The sequence below is a fragment of the Bubalus bubalis genome, chromosome 2, assembly GCF_019923935.1.
Source record: "Bubalus bubalis isolate 160015118507 breed Murrah chromosome 2, NDDB_SH_1, whole genome shotgun sequence".
Lineage (NCBI taxonomy): Eukaryota > Metazoa > Chordata > Mammalia > Artiodactyla > Bovidae > Bubalus > Bubalus bubalis.
Window position 1 is genome coordinate 56480701 of NC_059158.1, and position 26244 is coordinate 56506944.

At 38.2% G+C, this 26244-nt stretch overlaps 1 protein-coding gene across 2 annotated transcripts in view; it reads right to left on the minus strand.

The window, feature by feature from the left end:
• The window catches only part of UGGT1 (UDP-glucose glycoprotein glucosyltransferase 1), a 111469-nt gene that overhangs the window by 19404 nt on the left and 65821 nt on the right, over positions 1–26244 (minus strand). Inside the window, exons 20-31 of one of the 2 annotated variants that reach the window (XM_006061566.3) lie at positions 23236–23334; positions 21935–21958; positions 21346–21440; positions 19116–19322; positions 18307–18438; positions 17416–17546; positions 14220–14315; positions 11067–11169; positions 10751–10830; positions 10098–10287; positions 1606–1764; positions 992–1077 (exon numbers count right to left, since the gene is read on the minus strand). In XM_006061566.3, the coding sequence (XP_006061628.3) occupies positions 992–1077; positions 1606–1764; positions 10098–10287; positions 10751–10830; positions 11067–11169; positions 14220–14315; positions 17416–17546; positions 18307–18438; positions 19116–19322; positions 21346–21440; positions 21935–21958; positions 23236–23334 (1402 nt within the window). The remainder of the gene's footprint in view (positions 1–991; positions 1078–1605; positions 1765–10097; positions 10288–10750; positions 10831–11066; positions 11170–14219; positions 14316–17415; positions 17547–18306; positions 18439–19115; positions 19323–21345; positions 21441–21934; positions 21959–23235; positions 23335–26244) is intronic. The other variant, XM_006061567.3, reaches the window with a different exon arrangement.

Here is a 26244-nt window from a genome sequence, read left to right on the forward strand (position 1 = left end):
CATGGAACATTCCAGAGCCCAGGAAGCCCAGAAGGAAGAGAGCCCTCAACTCCTAGGTGGAGAAGAGGCCCACACACCCTAGAGGGAAGAGTGGCTAGGAATACAGATGGGACGGGGTTTAGAAAGACAACAGATAAGCTCTTAATGACAGTACTAAAATTCTTTAAAACCATATTTAGGGAAAACATTTATTGGAGAAAACCCTACTATGTACAATGAAGATATAATTATAATACAAAAATCTTCTATTTTCTTGGTAAGAAATATGCAGAAATTCACATTGCTTTCATGTGTGTCAGATAAGATTCTATGAAGCTAAGACGAGGACACAACATGATGTTGTTTTCAAATAACTAATGGAAATCATTCCCAAAATGAACTGTCATGACGTCTTCTCGCATAGCTTAAGACTAATTTAAATTGTGTTAAACAGAATTTAGACCACACCTTTTTAGAAGGCAGTATAATTTTTTTAAACGAACAGTCACTTGTAGAAAACCTTAAAGCAAAAAAGCAGGCTATTGACAAACATTTCCATACTTTCTCAGACCTAAAAAGACAAGTGCTCCCACCAAGGTTCTCAGACCAAAGCCTACCTATGTCTGGTCAATCTGCAACCCACTCAGGGTACAGAAATATACTACCCTGGGTTGAAAAGTGTGAACTGTTCTTCATTTCTTTTCTCCTTCCTAAAAATGACTCACTTTCTCATCTGCCTATGGTTTTCATCACAGCTGACAGAATGATTTGGTGCTGGGACAGTTAGCACAAAAGAGTGACTGAAGCCAGACTTGATTACATATATTGCTAATATTTATACTGCTTACTGTTCAATTATACCCCAACAATTCTTCCACATTTCATTTTCTGGAAAAGCACATACAACTACAAAGTAAATTCTAATTGCCTAACTGCCAGTGTACTATTCAATTCAAGCTGATTCATACTGCAGAATGTTCTGAAAAAATGCACCTGTATCATGTAATCCTACCTGTAGATTCTGTAAATATCTTCAGAACGTCCCTTTCTTAGTCTGAGAATCCAAGCTCCTGGGTTGGCTTTTAACTGAAAATAGCCCTAGGACCAGAAGACAAGACAAATTTTAGTTCTCTTGGAAACATCAAAATGCTGTTTCTGAGGGACAGCTATTTCTTTTTTGAAATGTCAGTCAACTTTATTTTAAATAAGATACTTAAACCAATGCAATTCTTAAAACCCACACATTAGAAACACTAGCGAAATACAGGCCTGTCAAGCCAAGAAGCCTGTCCTTCAGCTGTACTTCAGTGAAGAAGCAGTATGTAATGTGTGAATATACTTCAAATTTCCAACAAAATTAAAAAAAGAAAAAGGCTATTGGCTCATAAGCAACACATTTTCAGGAGCCAGTCTGGTTAGAGCAAAATATTCTAGCATGCTTTCTTTTAAGATGTCATGTGATTCCAATCTACAAGTTTAACTAAACTGATGATTTTTAAATTGACCAAATTCAGTCCATCATGAACTTTAATCTCACTCATGTTCAGAATGCTAATCGCTCCATCATAAAGTGTAGGGCCCAAATTAACGTGACTCAGTATCACCACCTGATGTACTGTTATTTACCAGGTTAGCCATAACAATGGTATCCACAATGACTGGCTTGGTTGAAGTTCCTAATGTAAACTGCAGTCCCCGGGGGGGCTGGCCGGTGGTGATGTCATAGCAGTGACCTTCTAGTAACAGGTACTCCAGCTCATACTCAGCAGCCACGACGCTATCCACCTGCAATATCAAAATCAAATCACCACCTGGAGACTCCTCAGCAATAAAAAGAAACAACCTAGTGATACATGCAACAACACAGATAAATCTCAAATACACTATGCAAAGTGAACGAAATCAGACAGAAAGCTATATATCATATAATCATAAACATAAAAATTTCAAGAAAAGTTAAAACTATAGTGACGAAAAGATCAGCTGCTGCCTGTGGCCTGGGGTGGAAGGAGGGGATTACCTGCAAAGGGGCATGAGAGAACTTTTTGGAGAGATGGAAATGCTCTGGTGTCTTGATTGTGCTGGTAGTTAACAAGCACACACAATTTTAGAAACTCAGGTGGGTTGGAAGGAGAGGCAGGAAAAAGGACACAGAAAAACAGTAAGGAGGTTATTCCAAAAGTACAGAGGAGAGGATAAGATGTTAATCTAGGAAGGTAGTATTGGGGAAAAAATCACATAAAATAAAATTTCTGAAAGAATGTATATATTTAAAAGCAAATAATGGAGAAGATAGGTAATTTATATGAGAAAAAGAAACAAGGCGAAACATCAGAAAAACATCTGACAAAAATGAAAATTCATCTTGGCCTTTAGAAGGCAGCTGAAAATACTGCTGTTCTAAATGCAAATATCGCAGATATATTTAATGGTTCCATAGTGGCATAAAACTAACTGCCTAAATTATTGCTAATCCCTGGCAGAAAATATGGTATAATTACAAAATCTTAGGGCAGCTTGGCTTTAGCTATTAGGTTGGCACAAAAGTAATTGTAATTTTGCACTGTTGAAATTTGTTGCTTGATATTAGAATATATTCTAAATAAATGTGGTTATATTATACATTGTTTTAATGCATATTTCTCACCTTATTTTTTTGGTAATGACTTATTATTTCCTGTTTATATTTATTTTAGATCAGGGAAATGATGTTAGACAAAAAGCAAATTCAAGCAATTTTCTTATTTGAGTTCAAAATGGGTTGTAAAGCAGTGGAGACAACTCACAACATCAACAATGCATTTGACCCAGAAACTGCTAAAGAACGTACAGTTCAGTGGTGGTTCAAGAAGTTTTACAAAGGAGACAAGAGACTTGAAGATGAGGAGCCTAGTGGCCAGCCGTTGGAAGTTGACAACGACCAACTGAGAGCCACCATAGAAGCTGATCCTCTTACAGACAATGAGAAGTTGTCAAAGAACTCAGTGCCGACTATTGTACAGTCATTTGGCGTTTGAAGAAAATTGGAAAGGTGAAAAAGCTTAGTAAGTGGGTACCTCATGAATCCAAATCAAAAAACATGGTTTTGAAGTGTGCTCTTCTCTCACTCTACACAACAACAACAAATCATTTATCAATCGGATTGTGGCATGCAACAAAAAGTGGACTGTATATGACAACTGGAGATGACTAGCTCAGTGACTGGACCAAGAAGAAGCTCCAAAGTACTTCCCAAAGCCAAACTTGCACCAGAAAAGGTCATGATTACTGATTGGTGGTCTGCTACTGGGCTGATCCACTACAGCTTCCTAAATCATGGCAAAAACAATATATCTGAGAAGTATGCACAGCAAATCAATGAGATAGACTGAAAACTGGTGTGGATGTGACTGCTGATAGAAGCAAGGTCTGATGCTGTAAAGAGCAATATTGCATAGGAACCTGGAATGTTAGGTCTATGAATCAAGGCAAATTGGAAGTGGTCAAACAGGAGATGACAAGAGCGAACGTTGACATTCTAGGAATCAGCGAACTAAGATGGACTGAAATGGGTGAATTTAACTTACATGACCATTATATCTACTACTGTGGGCAGGAATCCCTCATAAGAAATGGAGTAGCCATCATGGTCAACAAAAGAGTCCGAAATGGATGCAATCTCAAAAACGACAGAATGATCTCTGTTCATTTCCAAGGCAAATCATTCGATATCACGGTAATCCAAGTCTATGCCCCGACCAGTAACAATGAAGAGGCTGAATGGTTCTATGAAGACCTACAAGACCTTTTACAACTAACACCCCAAAAAGATGTCCTTTTCATTATAGGGGACTGGAATGCAAAAGTAGGAAGTCAAGAAACACCTGGAGTAATAGGCAAATTTGGCCTTGGAGTAAAGAATGAAGCAGGAAAAAGGCTAATAGAGTTTTGTCAAGAGAACACACTGGTCATAGCAAACACTCTCTTTCAACAACACAAGAGAAGACTCTACACATGGACATCACCAGATGGTCTACACCGAAATCAGACTGATCATATTCTTTGCAGCCAAAGATGGAGAAGCTCTATACAGTCAGCAAAAACAAGACCAGGAGCTGACTGCAGCTCAGATCATGAACTCCTATTGCCAAATTCAGACTTAAATTGAAGAAAGTGGGGAAAACCACTAGACCATTCAGGTATGACCTAAATCAAATTCCTTTACACAGTGGAAGTGAGAAATAGATTTAAGGGACTAGATTTGAGAGACTGCCTGATGAACTATGGACAGAGGTTCATGACATTGTACAGGAGACAGGAATCAAGACCATCCTCAAGAAAAAGAAATGCAGAAAAGCAAAATGGCTGTCTGAGGAGGACTTACAAATAGCTGAGAAAAGAAGAGAAGCGAAAAGCAAAGGAGAAAAGGAAAGATATACCCATTTGAATGCAGAGTTCCAAAGAATAGCAAGGAGAGATCTTGCTATAATAGCCTTTCTCAGTGATCAATGCAAAGAAATAGAGGAAAACAATAGAATGGGAAAACTGGAGATCTCTTCAAGAAAATTAGAGATACCAAGGGAACACTTCATGCAAAGATGGGCCCAATAAAGGACAGAAATTGTAGGGACCTAACAGAAGCAGAAGAGATTAAGAAGAGGTGGCAAGAATACACAGAAGAACTGTACAAAAAAGATCTTCATGACTCAGATAATCACAATGGTGCGATCACTCACCTAGAGCTAGGCATCCTGGAATGTGAAGTCAAGTGGGCCTTAGGAAGCATCACTACAAACAAAGCTAGTGGAGGTGATGGAATTCCAGTTGAGCTATTTCAAATCCTAAAAGATGATGCTGTGAAAGTGCTACACTCAATATGCCAGCAAATTTGGGAAACTCAGCAGTGGCCACAGGACTGGAAAAGGTCAGTTTTCATTCCAATCCCAAAGAAAGGCAATGCCAAAGCATACTCAAACTACTGCACAATTGCACTCATCTCACAAGCTAGTAAAGTAATGCTCAAAATTCTCCAAGCCAGGTTTCAGCAGTATGTGAACCGTGAACTTCCAGATGTTCAAGCTGCTTTTAGGAAAGGCAGAGGAACCAGAGATCAAATTGCCAACATCCACTGGATCATTGAAAAAGCAAGAGAGTTCCAGAAAAACATCCATTTCTGCTTTATTGACTATGCCAAAGCTTTTGACTCTGTGGATCACGATAAACTATGGAAAATTCTGAAAGAGATGGGAATACCAGACCACCTGACCTGCCTCTTGAAAAACCTGTATGCAGGTCAGGAAGCAACAGTTAGAAGTAGACATGCAGCAACAGACTGGTTCCAAATAGGAAAAGGAGTACGTCAAGGTTGTATATTGTCACCCTGCTTATTTAACGTATATGCAGAGTACATCATGAGAAACCCTGGGCTGGAGGAAGCACAAGCTGGAATCAAGATTTCCTGGAGAAATATCAATAACCTCAGACATGCAGATGACACCACCCTTATGGCAGAAAGTGAAGAAAAACAAAAGAGCCTCTTGATGAAAGTGAAAGAGGAGAGTTGAAAGAGAAAGAGAAAAAGTTGGCTTAAAGCTCAACATTCAGAAAACTAAGATCATGGCATCCAGTCCCATCACTTCATGGCAAACAAATGGGGAAACAGTGGAAACAGTGTCAGACTTTATTTTTGCGGGCTCCAAAATCACTGCAGATGGTGACTACAGCCATGAAATTAAAAGATGCTTACTCCTTGGAAGGAAAATTATGACCAACCTAGACAGCATATTAAAAAGCAGAGACATTACTTTGTCAACAAAGGTCTGTCTAGTCAAAGCTATGGTTTCTCCAATAGTCATGTATGGATGTGAGAGTTGGACCATAAAGAAAGCTGAGTGCCAAAGAATTGATGCTTTTGAACTGTGGTGCTGGAAAAGACTCCTGAGAGTCCCATGGACTGCAAGGAGATCCAACTATTCTATCCAAAGGAGATCAGTCCTAGGTGTTCATTGGAAGGACTAATGTTGAAGCTGAAACTCCAATACTTTGGCCACCTGACGCAAAGAGCTGCCTCATTTGAAAAGACCCTGCCTGATGCTGGGAAAGATTGAGGGCGGGAGGAGAAGGACAACAGAGGATGATAGTGTTGGATGGCATCACAGACTCGATGGACATGAGTTTGGGTATACTCCGGCAGTTGGTGATGGACAGGGAGGCGTGCTGTGGTTCATGGGGTCACAAAGAGTCGGACACGACTGAGCGACTGAACTGAACACTGAAAACTACAATGTCTGCAGCCAGCACCGGTCAACAGAAAGGGCCTAATTCTTCTTCACAACACCACCCAACAATGTTTCAAAAGTTGAACGAATGGATTATAAGGTTTGCCTCATCTATCAAATTCACTAGATCTCTTGCCAACAAACTACCACTTCTGCAAACATATTGACAACTTTATGCATGGAAAAAGCTTCCACACCAGCGGGAGGCAGAAAATGCTTTCCATGAGTTCATCAAATCTCAAATCATGAATTTTTACGCTACAAGATTAAAAACTTATTTCTCATTGGCAAAAGCATGTTAATTGTAATGGTTCTTATTCTGATTAATAAAGATGTGTTTGAGCCTCGTTATAATGATTTAAAATTCATGGCCCAAAATCATAATTACGCTTGCACCAAACTAACAATTAAAGAGTTTCTATCCCAGGCTAGTTCAGGCTTGGTTTTATAGCCTTATCTAATGCTAATAATGGAACTATTTGAGCTTAACATGTTACTGCATTACTAAATTCCAAAAGTATAATATTAACAGCTAAGAGGGAAACCCCCACATGCTCACAAGTCTCAGGCTCTGTATTTTCAGTGGAATGTAGAGAAACTGGAGGAAGCCTAAAAAAGAGCAGCAAAAACCCTGGGAAATATGGAAGAAACTTGCTTTGCATTTGATTCTATACTTCTGTGCAATGTTCCTTAGTGCTTTTTTGTGGCCATTCTATAATTTCTTCAACAAAAGTTAGTTCCTCAAGGGCAAGAACTGTATTCTTTATTTTTTAAAAATATGGTGGATAGGATTGGGAAGGGGCAAGTGTGTACCTATGTGTACACACACACACACACACACACACACTCTCTCTTTCTGCTTCAATCAGCTTAGTACCTAAAGGATTCTTCTTCCAGTTTTAGTGTATGTGCTGCTGAAGTGAGCACAGGGATTCTTCTTTAAGAAACGAGTTATTCAACCTCACGAAAAGAAGTCTGCAAAGTCCTTTGGTAACTATGCTCAAGTTTCCAGTCTCCCAATTCCCAAGAAGACAGAACCAGAAAATAGGGTTCAACCGTGATAGGAAATATTAAGGGCAGACACAATGACAAATGTTTTAAAAAGGAAGGAGGCTCTGAGGCACTATAAACTCCCTGGAGGTAAAGACCATGTCTTTCAGTTCCTTTGTTAATATGCTCTAAGCTAGGTATAGAGTGAGGGCTGGTAAGAGACATAAGTGAAATGAAATTGAACTATTTTTGAAAATGGGTTAGGGGAAAAGGGCCAATTATCCTTAGGGACTCCAAACACAGTTATACGGAAAGAAAGAAAAAAAAAGGCAATGAAACCAAAGGCTTGTTTTTCGCAAATATCAACAAATGGCCAAACTTTTAGCTAGACTGACAAGAGAGAAAAAGAGAAGAGCCAACTTACTGAAATAAGCAAGGATAAAGGAAACACGGCTGTTAAATTTAAATTTTAGAAAATTCTATGAAAATCTGTATGCCAACAAATTAGATAACCTAGATAGAATGGATACACTCCTAAGATACACAAACTTTGAAAACTGACTCAAGACAAAACAGAAAAATCTAAACAGACCTACAGCAAGAGATTGAATCAGTAATTTAAAATTTTTCCAATGCATTAAGAAAATTATATAAAAGGCATCACATTGCAAAGAAAGAAGTAAAACTCTATTTGCAGATGACATGGTCTTGTATAGGCTTGTATACTAAGAACTACAAAACACTGTTGAAAGAAATTAAAGACCTATATAATCGGAAAGATATCCCATATTCGTTGTTCAGAACACTTAATACTTAAGAATACTTAAATACTTAAGAAGGCAATACTCTCTAAACTGATTTAGGGATTTAATGAAATTCTTATTAAAATCACAGCAGCTTTTTCTGAAGATATTAATAAGCTGATTTCAAAATGCAAAGAACCCAGAATAGCCATAACTACCTTGGGAAAAAAAAACACACAACTGGAAAATTCACACTTCCTAATTTGAAAACTTACTACAAAGCTTCAGTAAACAAGACAATGTGGTACTAGCCTAAGGACAGACACGCAGATCAATGGACTAGAACTGACAGCCCAAAATTAAGCCTTCACATTAGGGTTAACTGATTCCTGACAAAGGCACAAAGACCATCTAATGCGGAAAGAATAGGCTTTTAAAACAAATGGCGCTTGGACAACTGTATAGCCACATATGAAGACTAAAGCTGGAACTCTACCTGGCACCATATACAAAGAATTAACTCCAAATGTATCAAGGAAGTAAGAGTTTTCAAAAATGTAAGAGTTTTAAATTGTGAAAGTTCTAAAATAAAACACTGGCGTAAACCCTTGTGATCTGGGACTAAACAATGGTTTCTTAGATATAACTCCAGAAGCATAAGTGACGAATGAGAAAATAGGAAAATTAGACTTTATGAAGATTCAAAACTTATATGCTTCAAAGGACACCATCAAAAAAGTGAAAAGACAACATATAAAATGGGAGAAAACATATGTGAGGCATATATGTGATAAGGGACTTGTATCCAGAATATACAAAGAACTCCTACAATTCAACAATTATAAGATGAGTCAATTTTTAAAGGATTTGAATAAAGCAAAGGATTTGAATAAACATTTCTCCAAAGGAGATACACAAATGGCCAATAAACACGTGAAAAAATGCTCAATGTCATTTGTTATTAGGGCAAATCACTCTGGAAAGCAATTTGGCAATCCCTTAAAAAGTTAAAACATAAAATTACCATCTGATCCAGCAATCCCACTCCTATGTATATACCCAAGAGAAAGAAAAGCATATCTACAAAAACTTATGTACAAATGCTCATAGCAGCATTATTCATAATGGTCTAAAAGCAGAAACAACCCAAATGTCTATAAGTGATACAGCCACACGGTGGATATAATAAATAATGAATAAAACGTAGTATATTATACAATGGAATACTATCTGCCAATAAAAATGAATAAAGGACTAATAAATGCCAAAATATGAATGAACCTTGAAAATAATTTAAGTGAAGGAAGCCAGTCACAAAAAAGTGACAGAAAATAGGTTAGTGGTTGTCAGAGGGCAAGAGGAATTGGGGGTGATTACTCATGGGTATGGAGTTAGTCCAGTCAAGGCTATGGTTTTTCCAGTAGTCATGGATGGATGTGAGAGTTGGACTATAAAGAAAGCTGAGCACTGAAGAATTGATGCTTTTGAACTGTGGTGTTGGAGAAGACTCTTGAGAGTTCCTTGGACTGCAAGGAGATCTAACCAGTCCATTCTGAAGGAAATCAATCCTGAATATTCAATGGAAGGACTGATGCTGAAGCTGAAACTCCAATACTTCGGCCACCTGATGCAAAGAACTGACTCACTGGAAAAGACCCTGATGCTGGGAAAGATTGAAAGCAAGAGGAGAAGCGGGCAACAGAGGATGAGATGGTTGGATGGCATCATCGACTCGATGGACGTGAGTTTGAGTAAACTCCGGGAGTTGGTGATGGACAGGGAGGCCTGGTGTGCTGTGGTTCATGGGGTCGCTGAGTTGGACACAACTGAGTGACTGAACTGAACTGAACTGAACTGAATGGAGCTAGTTTTAGGGGCGCTGAAAATTTTCTGAAGTTAGATAGTGGTGATGGCTGCACAACTCTGTGGACATACTAAAATTACTGAGCTGTATACTTTAAAAGGGTGAATTTCATGGTGTGTGATATAGATCTCAATGAGGCTGTTACTTGAACACTACTGTTTCAGAAGCACTCCTAGACTGTAGGGAGATTATCAGAGACTACCATAACAACATCTTCAACAGGGTTATGTGGGATTAGATACTGGGAAGCAATGATACTCTTACCTCTTCTAAATAAATATTATCAAGGTCATATGGTGTTCTGACAGACTCTACCATCCAACTCTCAGGTGTGTTCAAGTTCAGAGTGAACAGAGGAGACTGCGGCATATCCAAAAATTTTGCTATTGGCCCCTTAGTAAAACTATTGTCTGAAGTAAAAGAAATCTCTGGTTCCAAGACATAACGGTAAAAGCTGAAATGGAAAAGAAAAGATGTTAACCTTTTTTTTTAATGCAACCACAACCTTTGAGCTTATACACATCTACACAGGTAAACAACTGACTTAAGACAAACTAGATTTGGAAGACCTTCCTTCTACAGTAAGAAAGTGTTTCCAAAACCATCTCTTGCCCTAACTATATGTCCTGTGGTTATTGAAGATGCAAGCAGAGCAGGGGAGGTGGGGTTGGCGGGGAAGTCATTCCTTCCTGTATTTTGTAGGGAGGGGAAATGCTTGTGCCCCCAGCTCCCGCACTCATACTAAGTTCTTCAAACTCTTGATTAGTTCTTAGAAATTTAGAAAACTTCAGTAAGTGATTTTTTTTCTAAACATGATGTCCATATATAAATCCCTTTGATCTTTTACATTCAATTTTTAGCTTTCAGACTGAGTGCAATTTTTTCCAGGGGTTGATTTCTTAGCCAGTTGGTTTTACCTTTTTAACGGCATGTCGGAAAGTTTAGATTGGCAGTTCATGAACACTCTTAGATTCATGTTGATCAGCTGAGTTAAAACCTAAAAGAGGAAATCAGATGACAAAACAAAAATTTTTCCTACAAAGTGACTGATACTCGAGACAAAATGTTTACATTTTCTCTTCAGAAATCTCAAGAAAAAAACACAAAGATAATAAATCCTATAAATTCTGCACTGGGTAAATCCCTAGAAATCACAGCTGTAGTGCACAATCAAAATCACACTTACCTATCATGGGGACAAAACACGGGCATTGCCTCTGCAGTTGTACCTACCAAAAGCAATGGGGCAAGTCTCTGTGCTTCTCTGGTGACAGGGTCAATGACAGCCACGACATCAAAGTACGTCTCCCCTTCCTTGGGTTTCAGTTTAATTGCACTACAGAGATCAAAAAGATAAAACATTACTCTGCGGGAAAATAGGAAACAGTTGATTTCTTGGCGGGGTGGGGGCAGGAAGACAACACATCCAATACAGCTAATCAACTCTCTTAGCATTTTCCAAAAAACAATAAGTTACATGGTGGTCAACTATGTAATTATGTCTACCTCAAAGTTTGCAAAACCCTCTCAAAGTTTCTAATGCTTGTTTTTAACAGTTAAGGAACATTATGCCAATTTTTATTTCTTGGCAAGAAGGTTGTAAGGAGAGAAGAAATTGATGTTTGCAAATAGTAAAAGAAATATAAGAATATTACAAGAAATTTGCAAAAGAGAGAAACAGGAAATAATCATAAAATCTCACCATCCCAACTCAACCACTATATGACATTTCTATACAGTCCCCTTATATGCCTATATAAAGATCAGATGCACCTACAAGATATCAGCAACCTTATAATGACTTCATTCCTTCCCCCAGAAATTGTAAATATTATAAAGATTTTTCCACGTTGTTATACATTAATATCCTGAAAAAGAAATAATCTTAAATTCGCCAAGTGAACATGCTGTAGTTTACTTAAGCTATTCCTTATTGCTAGACTTTTAGATGGCTTTCAAGCTGTAAAGAACTTCTCACAACCAGTTTGTATCACTGTTTGAAATTTCTTGAGAATTAATGCACTCCTAGACATGAGAGTCATAATTAAACAAACATTTTTATGGCAAATAGTCTGTTCAAATTTTATCCCCACAAGGACTGACTGTGAGAAAGCACAGGTCAATTAAACCAAAGTCCAATCTACTCTAAACTAATTAAATCAAAATCATAGAAGAGTAGCATGCAGGCTTCTGCACCTAAAGCCTCTGTGGTGATTCTGAGGTGCAAAAAGATATACACTTGACTGGTAAAGTAAGGGCTGCATACATCAACTGTAGGAGTCCTTCCTGCTGCTGCTGCTGCTGCTGCTGCTGCTAAGTTGCTTCAGTCGTGTGCGACTCTGTGCAACCCCATAGACGGAAGCCCACCAGGCTCCCCCGTCCCTGGGATTCTCCAGACAAGAACACTGGAGTGGGTTGCCATTTCCTTCTCCAATGCATGAAAGTGAAAAGTGGAAGTGAAGTCGCGCAGTCATGTACGACTCTTCGCAACCCCAAGGACTGCAGCCTACCAGGCTCCCCCATCCACGGGATTTTCCAAGCAAGAGTACTGGAGTGGGGTGCCATTGCCCTCTCCGGAGTCCTTCATAAAGACAATTTAATCTTAAATCTAATCATGAGAAAACAACCCAGACTGTGGGACATTCCACAAGACAAATGGCCTGGACTCCTAAGAGTCAATGTCATAAAAGACTGAAAAAACAAACAAAAAAACCCTCAAACTGTTCTACCTCAGAGGAGACTAAAGAGACACAATAACTAACTGCAATGTGTGAGCTGGGCCAAAACAACAAACAGTTGTAAAAGGTCATTACTGGGCTTCAGAGAAATTGGAAAATGTACTGATATTACATAATATTGCTTTATCAAGGTTAAATTGCTGAGGTATGCCAGCAATTTAAATTGCTGGAGATACTGTCAGTACTCAGGAGACAGATGCCAAAGAATCTATGCATGATACATAACAATGTCTACAAGCACAAGCTGGAATCAAGATTGCCGGGAGAAATATCAATAACCTCAGATATGTAGATGACACCACCCTTATCACAGAAAGTGAAGAAAAACTAAAAAGCCTCTTGATGAAAGTGAAAGAGGAGAGTGAAAAAGTTGGCTTAAAGCTCAACATTCAGAAAACTAAAATCATGGTATCCGGTCCCATCACTTCACGGCAAATAGATGGGGAAACAGTGCAGTGACAGACTTTATTTTCCTGGGCTCCAAAATCACTGCAGATGCTGACTGCAGCCATGAAATTAAAAGACGCTTACTCCTTGGAAGGAAAGTTATGACCAACCTAGACAGCCTATTAAAAAGCAGAGACATTACTTTGCCAGCAAAGGTCCTTCTAGTCAAAGCTATGGTTTTTCCAGTAGTCATGTATGTGAGACTCTCATGGATGTGAGAGTTGGACTATAAAGAAAGCTGAGTGCCGAAGAACTGATGCTTTTGAACTGTGGTGTTGGAGAAGACTCTTGAGAGTCCCTTGGACTGCAAGGAGATCCAACCAGTCCATCCTAAAGGAGATCAGTCCTGAGTGTTCATTGGAAGGACTGATGTTGAAGCTGAAACTCCAACACTTTGGCCACCTGATGCAAAGACCTGACTCATTTGAAAAGACCCTGATGCTGGGAAAGACTGAAGGCAGGAGGAAAAGGGGACGACAGAGTATGGTATCATTGGATGGCATCACCAACTCAATGGACATGAGTCTGGGTAAACTCTGGGAGTTGGTGATGGACAAGGAGGCCTGGCGTGCTGCTGTCCATGGGGTCACAAGAGTTGGGACACGACTAAGTGACTGAACTGAACAACATACTTTCAAATGGTTGCCAAAAATGTGAATGCACGTTACGTTTGTATGCAAACATACACTATACATACACACACATATGGATAAATGCGGCACAGTGTCAACAGTTGGTGAATCTAGGTTAAAGATATTTGGGTGTTCACTGTAATAGTCTTTCAACTATTCTCCAAGTTTGAAACTTTTCAAAATAAAAAACTGGAAAACAAGAGACAAAAAGACAAACGACAAAAGACTTCCTTATAATGCTACACTTATTTTTATTTTATTGAAAACAAGACAGGTTTCAAAAAAATATGAAGACGAGTGGTCTAACAACTGTTTATTCTTTAATATCATAAAATTAAGCTGATCTGCTTTATTAAAAGCTCTGTTTTCTCAAAGGGTGTACTCAGAACTACTTTAAATTGATTTAGAAATAAATGTCAACTTTTATGCAACTGAGTTCTGTTATGAGTTCTACATATGAATATAAACATGTATAAAAACCACGTCTCACTTACAAATACACTTTAAATGGAAGAATAAAGGAGCTGAGGAAAACAAAAATATGCATAAATTCAACACTGATTCTATACCTGTGTCTGTCTTCGAAAAACTGGTATTCGATTCTTGCATCTCCTTTTGGTTGAGCTGACAGGAGAGCGTCCACCTTCATTACCAAGTCACTGGCCCTGAAAGATATGGTTGGTGAAAATTTAGCATCTCTCTGACTGAAGATTTTCCAGCTGTTACAATCAACCTAAGTACTGAATGCCAACGACATGGTTTGAAGAAATAAACTTTGTACCAACAGGCATGAGAAAAAAAACAACAGATCTGTGTCACTGATTAGTTTTATAGCCCTGCAGTAAGTGTTGATTTTTCCACATGTGAAATGGAGGTAACACCTACTTGGAGAGGCTCTTGTAAAACCAGCACCAGCCTAACATACAAAATAAAGCACCTAGCGCAGAGCCTGGCCCAGAGCAGGCTGCCGGTGTCATTTATGTCTCCCTCACCCTCTTCTAAATAACTTTATTATTTTTATGATCATTAGAGTAACAATTTACAAAAAAAAAAATTCAGGAAAAAAATATATAAGGAGAAAATGGAGATAGCATATTTAAGATATAAGTGTTGAAAACACTTCAGTTCATAATTCTTCTATATTGTAAAATATATATATATCTATACACACAAAAGTGGTACTACATTATTTGGTAACCTGATTTTTCATTTAATAATATATTACAAACATTATTTTGTTGGGGTACATCAATATTTTCAATAAATGCATAGTATTATATTTATGGATACATCATTATCTATTACACTATTACAATCAACACTGCAGTAAACAACTTCGAAAAGCACTCCCACTTCCCTACCCCTCCTAACTTGATTTCTAACCAAGGAAGATTTTGCACTAAATCATGAGACTGAAAAAAAATGCTCTAGTCTGCTGAACCAAGGATTGAATTCTAAGAATGCTAAAATATATTTGAGTATATTTGTGAATATATTTGAACTAGAATCAAGCCCATCCATTCTCTCACTGAACCAAACAACTATATTAAATTATATCCCCTGGTACTTCTCAATATAACTCTGAAAACAAAATAAAATAGGTCATCTGTTTCCTGTGATGTGTCTACATTGTCACAAAATATGTCAAGGGACACTAAAGTGGCCTGGGATGAGCACCTTGATTAAAGAGGTCACAACTGGGGTTTAGGGAGCTGAGGATGGCCTCTTAGCTGCAGGTCTGGGTCAGGCATGAAAGCTGTGGCTGTCACAAGGGGCCACTCCAAGGTGGAGCAGTCCTGTCACGAAGGAAAACCCTAGGCAAGCAAGGTCACTCTGAGAACCCTAAAACTTTTAACATCAATCTTTTGGTAGCCCCATAACCACCTTGAAAGTGAAAGGGAAAGAGAAAGTTGCTCAGTTGTGTGCAACTCTTTGCCAACCCATGGACTATATAGTCCATGGAATTCTCTAGAGAAGAATATTGGAGTGGGTACCCTTTCCTTTCTCCAGGTGATCTTCCCAACCCAGGGATCAAGCCCAGGTCTCCCACATCGCAGGTGGATTCTTTACCAGCTGAGCCACAAGGCAAGTCCAAGAATATCGGAACAGGTAGCCTATCCCTTCTCCAGTGGATCTTCCAACCCAGGAATCGAACCAGGGTCTCCTGCATTGCAGGCGGATTCTTTACCAACTGAGCTACCAAGGAAGCCCAAAGCTATCTTATATGTCTATATCCACCCAGGACTCACCCAGTACATCTCTAGTTGGTTAAAGACAAGTCTTTTGTGCGTAGTCTGGCAATTATACAGTCCACAAGACTCCAAGGGACCCCTCCACAGGCTCCAGAAACAGAGGAGGTGGTCCAAGGAACACAGCAAGCCTATGCCTGTGACACATGGCTTCAGGTCACAGGCTAGCTCCTGGCCCGCGTCCAGGAGGTGTTTCACAGGCCAAAACAAGGAGCACGAAATGAGGCAGAACAAAACCTCTTTATCTGTGACCCCAGTTTGGCTGAGATGAAAAAAGATTCCTTCTCATACCACATAAAACTTGGCAAAGAGGTTACTTTGGTAGCTATCAAAGTCAACACTAAGACATGCATCTCGAACTCTGCAACATCATGCTATGATGAAACAGATGAAGAAAAGAAAAAACAGAAAAACTTTAAAATTCTATATCCTCAAACTATGCATCAAAGAACACTATCAAGAGTGAAAAGTCAATCCATGGAGTGGGGAAAAAACATCCGCATATCACACAGCTATACGGGATTGATATCCAGAATATAAACGAATTCTTACAACTCAACAACAAAATAAATAATTAAAAATGAGCAAAGGACTTGGACAGATGTTTTCCCAGATAGACAAATGGTCTATTAAGCACATGAAAAGATGTTCAAGATCACTAATTATTAGGGGAGTATGACAAACCACAAGGAGATACCACACTCATTTATAATGGGTATTATAAAAAACACTAAAAAGAACAAACGTTGATGAGGACGTGGAGAAACCAGAACCCTTATGCATTACTGATGGGAAAGTAAAATGGTATAGCCTCTGTGGAAAAAGGTATCATGGTTCATCAACATTAAACATAAACATACATCCTCCAATTTCACATGCACTTGATATTTAATGCCAAAAACCATGTGAATATAATATGAACTTTAGTTACATAGCAGGTACATAGACCAATCAAATAATTACTTTTCTTCCTTTGAGAAATAACTTATTAAAATATATAAGCTAGTAATAACACTGAAAAGGATTAAAATAACAATAAAGAACCAATAATAATCAATTCATCATCATCACCTTTGGACTACATAACAAAAAACTCATTATTCAATAATTAGTAAATAAAGAAAAAGAAACATTTAATTTGCCTTTTTTCCCTGAAAATAAAACAGAAGGGTAATTAAAGAGATAATTAGGAAAAGTAGGTCTTTCCATATGTATTCCAAAGAAATAAAATCACCCCTTTATTTTTGTATATGTTTGAAATTTTCCACAATCAAAAACTTTTAAAAAATCAAAATGGAGAGAATTCAGTTCTTTAAACAGCTTGCTGCAAAATTAATTCATTTCAATGGAAGCAAAAATAAGTAAACCTGAAATGAAGACAATTATTATATTTTAAAGCTAGAGATAAAACATCTTGGAATAGATGTTTAACATTTTTTTTTTTTAAAGAATGAGGAAGGTCCAATTAACATAGCCGCTATGACTTGAACTGATTAACTTCTATGGCAAAACTTACACATCTTCTTCTACCCGAAGCTGCTGAATATGAGATTTGATTTTCTGTCCTGAAGTTTTTAAGATGATATTTTCCAGGAGGTGGAAATCGTCTTGATTAAAGTATTCACTGTCCTCCAGTGGCCCAATGATCTGTGAAAGAGAGCAGGGCAGTCACTGCTGGAATCAGTGGGCTGCAAAGAAGCCCTAGGTTGTCCTCAGGCCACCTTATAAACCAAATCACTTTACAGACCCAAAACATGTTTATGTCTAAGTTAAATCAATGAAAAAAAGTGAAAATAAAAGCCAAATCAACTCATATGGCTAGCCACTTATCAATTCCTCCACACTCAATAGAGTGTAGACTCGAATCTGATATAAAACAGCAATATCATTTTCATTAATTCTCACTGAATATAATAAAAAAGCCAAAATAGAAATGCAGTGGTAGATACCAGAGATTTCACCCTAAGTGCTGAGAGTTTCAAATTTAGTATGTCTGCCTAGTCTCATTTTCACATCTGCAGATATTTATGAAGTATTCTAAGCATAAACCAATTAAGTTCATATAAACTGCACAAACCATAAACTTAATCCCCACATAGGACAAATACTTTATGTATCAAAGGTCTTAGGAATTTATGTTCTGACAGCAACCACACTCTCACCATCTTACACAATCACAGGGCAAAACTAAACAGGAGGAAGGTTTCACGTAAGGACATTTGTGTCCAAATGAGCAAACTTCCTTTGGAACAAGGGGGCAGTAATGATCATCAGCACTGCATAAGCCCTAATCACCTTCGGAAAAAGTGGCTCTGTTGAAGAGTTTACTAGCTTCAGAGAAGAATGCTGCCAAGACTGTTCACTAATCTAATTTGAAGGCAACCTTGTCTCAAGACAAAATCCTTACCCTTCCATTGCTGATCACTGCCCTCTGTCCTTTCTTCAGCTTTAGAACATCCCTGCAGTACATGGCATGAGACAAAATGAAATCCATTTTGGAAGACTCAAAGACCTCTTTAAAAAGACTGAAATCCATGCCCTAGGAAAGTAATTGTTATTAAGGAAAAGTAATTGTTATTAAGAAAACCACAAAAATTAATAATCACATGAATAAATATAAAATGCTCTAGAGGAAAGTTATGACTAATTTTAATAATTAACATTATGATGTCTCCATTTTCCACATTTCCTCCCATTTTTTCCCAACCTCTCACTTAAAAAGTAATTGCTTATTTCCTTTTCCTGGTCCTTTACGTGATAGTTTAATTGGCAAACTATAATTCATGGTATCTTTATTATGCATTTTTAAATCTTGTTAATTTCAAGAGAGGACATTTTTTCTAACTGAAACATCAAATACACTCATCACTTTATAAAAAGTTTTAAAATTACACATCAAAAGTACATAGTATATAAATTAACTTGGGCTTTTTAAATTAACTCTACCTTTTAAAAACTTACAAAACCGATGGCTTTGTGCTTAAAAGCATACATAAACTCATGTATACACATGAAACCTAGTAAGTTTCAAGTGAAGTAAAGGGAAAATCACAGAATTGTTATTTATAGGAAAGGCTCTTCCAACTTAAGAAATATTCTCTGAGCTCAGAACTACAATCACAAATCCTGACATCAACAGCAACAGGACAAATCAGCCCATAGGAATGAACTTCTAAATAACAGAACAAGGCAGCTTCATGCAACACACAGACTTACCCCAACAGAGAACTCCCTGATGTCAGTTCCTGCAGCCAGGGCCTCTGCAGTCTCCTCCTTGGCCATTTTTGTGATGAAGTTCTTAGCAGAGTTGGAGGTCTGGGTTTGGAGAGCAGCCCAGATTGCTCTGGAGATCTGAGTTTTCTCGTAACTTATATCTTCACTAGGATTATTGATCATGCTTACTCTAACATTATTACTGGATTTCTATTTACAAAATGGGAAATAAGAGTTATATGGTCGACGTCTTGAACTTAAAAAGCAGCATTAACATCAGTCATATTCCATAAGTAGCAAATAACACTTAAGTCTTCAGTCGTTCTCCTCTGCATACCAAATAAAATTAAAATGCTGTAACTAGGCATTCAAACCCTTATATGAATTGGCCCCCAACCTACCTTTCCAATTCATTTCTTGCCATTGCTGTAAATACGGAATACATTACAGATTGTCAGAGTCCTGTATTTTCCCAACACACTTTGCATTCTTCCTATGCATATTATGCCTCACTTGGGCATGTGAATCCCAACTACACCCACCTTTACTACCACAAGTCACAACCCTCTTGAAGGGCTCTGCGCAAACCCTTCAGTCACATGGCCTTTACAGATTTCTAGCAAAAATTAATCTCTCCTTGGGTAAAAAGTCAAGAATTCATGTGGAAGAAGATATCTAGGACCAAAGAAAACAAAAAAGGGCCATAGCAACAGAAATTCATATTTATGTGGATCATTCATACTGATGTGTATCTAAAAACATGTACCTGAGTATTCACTGCAGCATTCTTCTAGCCCCAAACTAGAAACAAACCAACTGTCCATCAAACAGACTAAACAAACAAAACTCTGTGGTACAGCCAATGCACAATGAAAAAGAACTAATTACCACTACTTGTAAAGCCATGGATAAATTTCAAAAATGTTGAGCAAAGAAATCAAGTGCAAACAAACACATATTAATATTGTAAGAGTCTATTTAAACAAAGTAAGTAACAGGCAAGCCTAGGCTGTGAGGAGAGGGACAGGAGAGGGATAGTGACGAGGCTGCAGGCAGGGCCATACTTTCAGGTGACTATTTCTGTACCTGGGGGGTGGTCACACGGTGACAATGTACATCCTATTAATGTGTGCTTGTCTTCTGAACCTATGTGTCACCTCAATTACTCCCTCCCTGTTCTCCCACTTTACCACCACACAAGCTTTATCAATTTAAGAATGCATTATACATATATCATCCTTCCAGGACTGCTCACAAATACAACCCTGAACTGACCACACCATCTCGTCTGCTCCTTTGGACAATAAAGGCACTCAGTATCAGTATTTCAGTGACCTGCTCAGGACACAGGGTGGTAAAGGGACACAGGTCGGAGGGGTGTGAAACCGGGAGGAAGATCCAATCTGAAACACGCAGGAAATGTAACATCTCTCTCTGACAATGAGGATCTCTAGAAGGGGTGATATTTTTTCAAGTGTTCACCACTGCTATTCACTCCACTTCTACAGGTGATACCCTGCCTAGCTTTCAGGCCACCTGTATGTGCATCCCTCTGTGTGCCCACACCAACTTCTATTACATAGGCGCTGATGTGCCTAGTTAATATTTTTCCCATATCGGGACCTCTGTCAAGGTAAGGACTCTGTCTCTTCCACACAATATACAAAATGAACTTTGCAGCATCTCTTCAGCAAGGGCATGAACAGTAGTACAATTAAAAACTTGTCTATGATGAAGATCTCGTTATTTTTCCCTCTAAAAGAATCTATTCCCAGACTTCCCTGATGGTCCGGTGGTTAAGATTCTGCCTGCCAATGCAGGGGACATGGGTTCGATTCCTGCTCCAGGAAGATCCCACATTGCTGTGGAGCAACTAAGCCCGTTTGCCAAAACTACTGAGCTGCAGCCTAGAGCCCATGATCTGCAACAAGAGAAGCCACTGCAGTGAGAAGCCTGTGCACTGCAAGGAAGAGGAGGCCCCGTTCGATACAACTAGAGAAAGACCCAACACAGCCATAAATAAACAAATAAATTTTTTAAAGAAAAAAAAGAATGTTGCAGTCTTCTCGGCTTTCTCAATAGTTGCCAGACCTCTGAGAAAACAATGCTTCTTCTCCCCAAGCACTAAAAATGCAGGACTCAGCCTCCGCACCAGAATATTATCAGCACACAGATGCTCATGAAGATACTGCAGCCTCAAACAAAGATACAGACTGAAGTAGTAGATACTTGCCTGATGTTTAATAGCATCATACAATAATTGCCTTCCAGAAGGGCTATCAAAATCCCCAACAATCCAAAAAGTTACTGGCCTAATAAAAGAATCATCTGTAGAAAAACAAACACAACATACTGAGTGGGAGGAGGGGAGAAAGCACATCCTATGTTTCAGTATTGCTATTAAGTCAAGTAATTTCCGCAAACCATGCAAAAAATAAAGATACAAAGCAAAAGCAGCGAAACTTTGATACTAGAATGAAAGCATGATAACCTTCCATGTGGCTTAATTAGAAACTAGAAGCATGCATTTATTAATTCTGTTTTGGTTTGGGCATCTGTTAGCATGTAAAATGAAAAAGAGTCTTTGAGAGTGTGGGTAACATACGATAGTCTCTAATCATATTCATTTGTAACTTTCTAAAATATAACTCTTTACAAACACACAGAACTTATCTGCATTGATAATTTATCTGTTACCCACAGGTTCCAGAAACATTCCAATAAAGTAGCGATAAATTCTGAATTATAACAGTGCCTGAACCACATAAGATAATTAATAAAAATAAATAAAAGGAATAGAACACTCTGAAGTTTAAAGTTACCATAGATTTCCTTGGAGGACATTCCTGGACAAAAGTAAAGGAAAAAGAGTAGAAAAAAAGAAAATGTCATTTCTCTAATTAATGCCAACTTAAGAGACAAATTTTAAATAATGCCCAACATCCTCTATGCTTTTTTTCTGGTTCTTAGTCCCATTTGTGTTACAAAACTATACAAGGACTCCTCGGAATCAATTTCTTAGAGGAACCAAATGGAGCAATGGACTGTATTTAAATATACATTTGAAAAGCCAGAATTTCTCTCTGGGAGAAAACTACAATGGTAATAAAAATAGCTACCTTAAATGACAGTTGGTGCTTTGAAAGGGTAATAAATGTAACCAGAGAGGAAAAACATTTGTCTTTCATTAAAAGGGTATCATTTTACATAATTTTGATCTGCATAAAGAACTCTGTATCAAAATCAGCTTAAAAAACGCTCACAAGGATTTCCTGAACCAAGTTTCCCTTGCGGCTCAGCTAGTAAAGAATCCACCTGCAATGTGGGAGACGATCCCTGGTTGGGAAGATCCCCTGGAAAAGGGAAAGGCCTCCCACTCCAGTACTCTGGCCTAGAGAATTCCATGGACTGTACAGTCCATGGGGTCACAAAGAGTCGGAAACAACTGAGCGACTTTCGCTTCACTTATCTTATAAATCCTAAAAATTTAATCCAATGTTGTCATTGAAGAGGTGAGTCAAACCAATCTGCAATCCATTAAACCATTTTTACATAATTCTTTTTCCATTCTGAACCATGAAAAAATTTTCCTTTTTGCCTTTTATGTCCTATTATGGTAGCTCAACCAGTAAAGAATCTGCCTGCAATGCAGGAGACCCTGGTTCAATTCCTAGGTCAGGAAGATCCCCTGGAGAAGGGTTAGGCTACCCACTCCAGTATTCTTGGGCTTCCCTGGTAGCTCAGACAGTAATGAATCCGCCTGCAATGCAAGAGACTTGGGTTGGGAAGATCCTCTGGAGGAGGGCATGGCAACCCACTGCAGTATTCTTGCCTGGAGAATCCCATGAACAGAGGAGCCTGATGGGCTACAGTCCACGCAGTCACAAAGAGTTGGACATGACTGAGCGACTAAGCACAGCACACACAGCACATAAAATTTATAGACGACATCTGAATTTTCAAATATATATAAAAATTAAATTTAAATAGGTAATTTCTAGACTCAAATAATTATACAAAAAAATAAAAGAAATTATGGTATCTCTTTCTCAACAGACACTAAATTTTTGTAGATACTAAGAAAAAAAAAAGTTGAATCCAAGGTAAGCATAAAATGAATTACCTTTCTTAGTCAGATAATTCATACTGTTGGCTATAGCAGCAGTCTTGCCTTGGGAATCCAAGACGGTAAATCTAGCATAATCATCCACAAAAAAGTTATCTGAAAAAAAAATTAGATTTATAATTAATATGCCTAAATTCAATCTAATGTTAACATTCAACTGATAATCTGATTTGACCATATGTTTTAACAAAATGCATGAGCAAAATATATTGTTCCAAGTTCATTGAACAAGTTAACAACATGATCCCTACCTCATTAATCATATTTTAAGACACAAAGAGAAAATGCACCCATCTGACACATAACTCTCATGTATGTGTTAGTTTGATTATTTAAATTAATTTTATTCCTATTTTTTCACTTTATACCTAAAGGATGATCTTTTAAAGAGACTTTAACTTCATCTCTCCTTTCCATAGTTCATCCCTGCAGTAAATACTTCCCTATTCTATTTTGGGATAAGAGGAGATAAATGGGAGAGAAAATATAAGAAAATGCATATTTTAGTTATTTCATCTCTATCATAATAACATTTTTAACCTTAAAAGAAGTAAGAGGTCATTTTTAGATATATATTTTTCCTATTAGTGCCTATGTGCAATTGCTCTTATTAATCATTTCCCCTCAGATTACTCTTACCAAAATTCCAGCTTCATCAAGTCACTCTCTTGCTCTAAATACTTCATAATTTCTTCCTACCTACAAAGTGGTCTCCAGCCTGGTATCATAAACCCTCTATCTCCAGCAATCATCCCAGGTCTTTGCATTACTCACACGCCAGTATAAACACCCTGCTTGCTTGCCCACCCTCCCATCTATTGGTCCGTACACCACTCACCCATCTATCTTTTCATTCAAGAAAGCACACCGAGGGCCTACAATCTGCTCAGTCAATGTTCTAGTAATGGTAAGCGGTTTATGACAGACATAATCCATTCATACTGTTGGCTATATGCAGGGGAGGGGAGGAAGCACCATGGCCTTAAAACTTAGTTGCAGGACAGCAAAGGCCAAGAGCAGTGTAGATGATGGAGCTATAACCACTGGGTTAGGAGGATGCCAGTTACTTCTTCACTGACAGCTTCACAATGCTCACCAGGCGAATGCTACGTCCTTGCCACTGTGGACTAGCATCATGTCACAGTTGAGGATGTTAACACTCAGTGGAGAAAGATATCCCAAAACACAGAACTGTTTTTACAGTCCTTATTCATCAGTACTCCAAAGATAACTCTTTACAGCTTAATTTAAAATGATGGAAACAAGAAACAGGATGAAGATTCGTAACACTGCCTGCCCTGCACTACTAATTCTTTTGGTAAAAAAGTATTTTCTTAACTACTTTTTTTTTTCAAATATAAATATACATATGAATTTTTCCTCTGCCTATATTTAACCATTTTCTTCTGCCTGAAAGAAAAGGAATTTAGTTTCAAGTAGAACAGAGATAGCCGCAATAAAGTACCAATCACAAATAGATCTATATATTTATGGTACTCAACTACCACAACGAATACACTTGGTTTTGACTTCACGGTTACACATATCCTTTCTTCCCCAGTGAGGTTTCCTGAGCAAATAATGATATCTCCATTTTATTTCCTGCAGTTTGTTAAAGTGGCCTCCATAGTCTCCAGCAAAGGCAAAAGAACAAGCTGCACCTGGGGTTAACTTCTAAACAAGGCACTGTTTTGTTTTTTTCATTTTCTAAACTTACTTTTTTTTTTTTTTCAAACTTATTTATTTTTAACTGAAGGAAAATTGCTTCACAATACTGAGCTGGCCTCTGCCATACATCATCACGAGTCAGCCATGGGTGTGCACGCATCCCCTCTGTCTCTAACCGCCCCCCTCTTCCCGCCCTTCTAGGTTGTTCCAGAGCCCCAGTCTGAGCCCCTGAGTCACAGGGCAAATCCCCACTGGTTGTCTATTTCACATGTGGTAGTGTGTGCGCCCATGTCTCTCTCCGGGCATCTCACCCTCTCCTTCCGCCCCCCCATCCATGTCCCACGTCTGCTCTCTGTGTCTGTGTCTCCGCTGGTGCCCTCAGACAGGTTCATCAGCACCATCTTTCTAAATTCCAGATATATGTGTTAATATGTAATATTTGTTGTTTCTCTTTCTGACTTACTTCACTCTGTATAATAGGCTCTAGGTTCATTCACTTCATTGAACTGACTCAAATGTGTCCCTTTATATAGCTGAGTAATATTCCATTATATATATATGTACTACAGTTTCTTTATCCATTCTTCTGTGGATGGACATCTAGGTTGCTCCCATGTTGTAGCTGTTGTAAACAGTGCTGCAGTGAACACTGGGGTACATGTGCCTTTTTCGATTTTGTTTTTCTCAGGGTATATTCCAAGTAGTGGAATGGTTGGGTCATATGGTAGTTCTACTCCCAGTTTTTTGAGGAATCTCCATACGGTCTTCCACAGTGGCTGTATCAATTTACATTCCAACCAACAGTGTGAAAGGGATGCCTTTTCTCCACACCCTTTCCAGCATTTATTGTTTGTGGATTTTTGATGATGACCACTCTGACTGGTATGATGTAATATCTCATTGTAGTTTTGATTTGCATTTCTCTAATAATGGGTGATGTTAAACATCTTTTCATGTGTTTATTAGCCATTTGTATGTCTTCTTTGAAGAAATATCTGTTTATGTATTTTGCCCGCTTTTTGACTAGGTTGGTTCATTTTTCTGGTATTCAGTTTCATGAGCTACAAAAAGGTATTCTTGTGGAAACAACCTAAACATTAATCAACTAAGGAACAGATAAGCAAAGTATGGCCTGTCTATACAATGCAAAAGGAATCAGTCATAAAAAGGAAGTTCTGAGACAGGCTACAACATGGATGAACCTTAAAAACCTTTATGCTCAGTGAAAGAAGCCAGTCACAAAAAAACTTCCAATTATATAAAATATCCAGAACAGAAAAATCCACAGAAAGAGAAACTAAATTAGGTAGTTGCTGAAGGACAGGAGAAGTGGGAAAT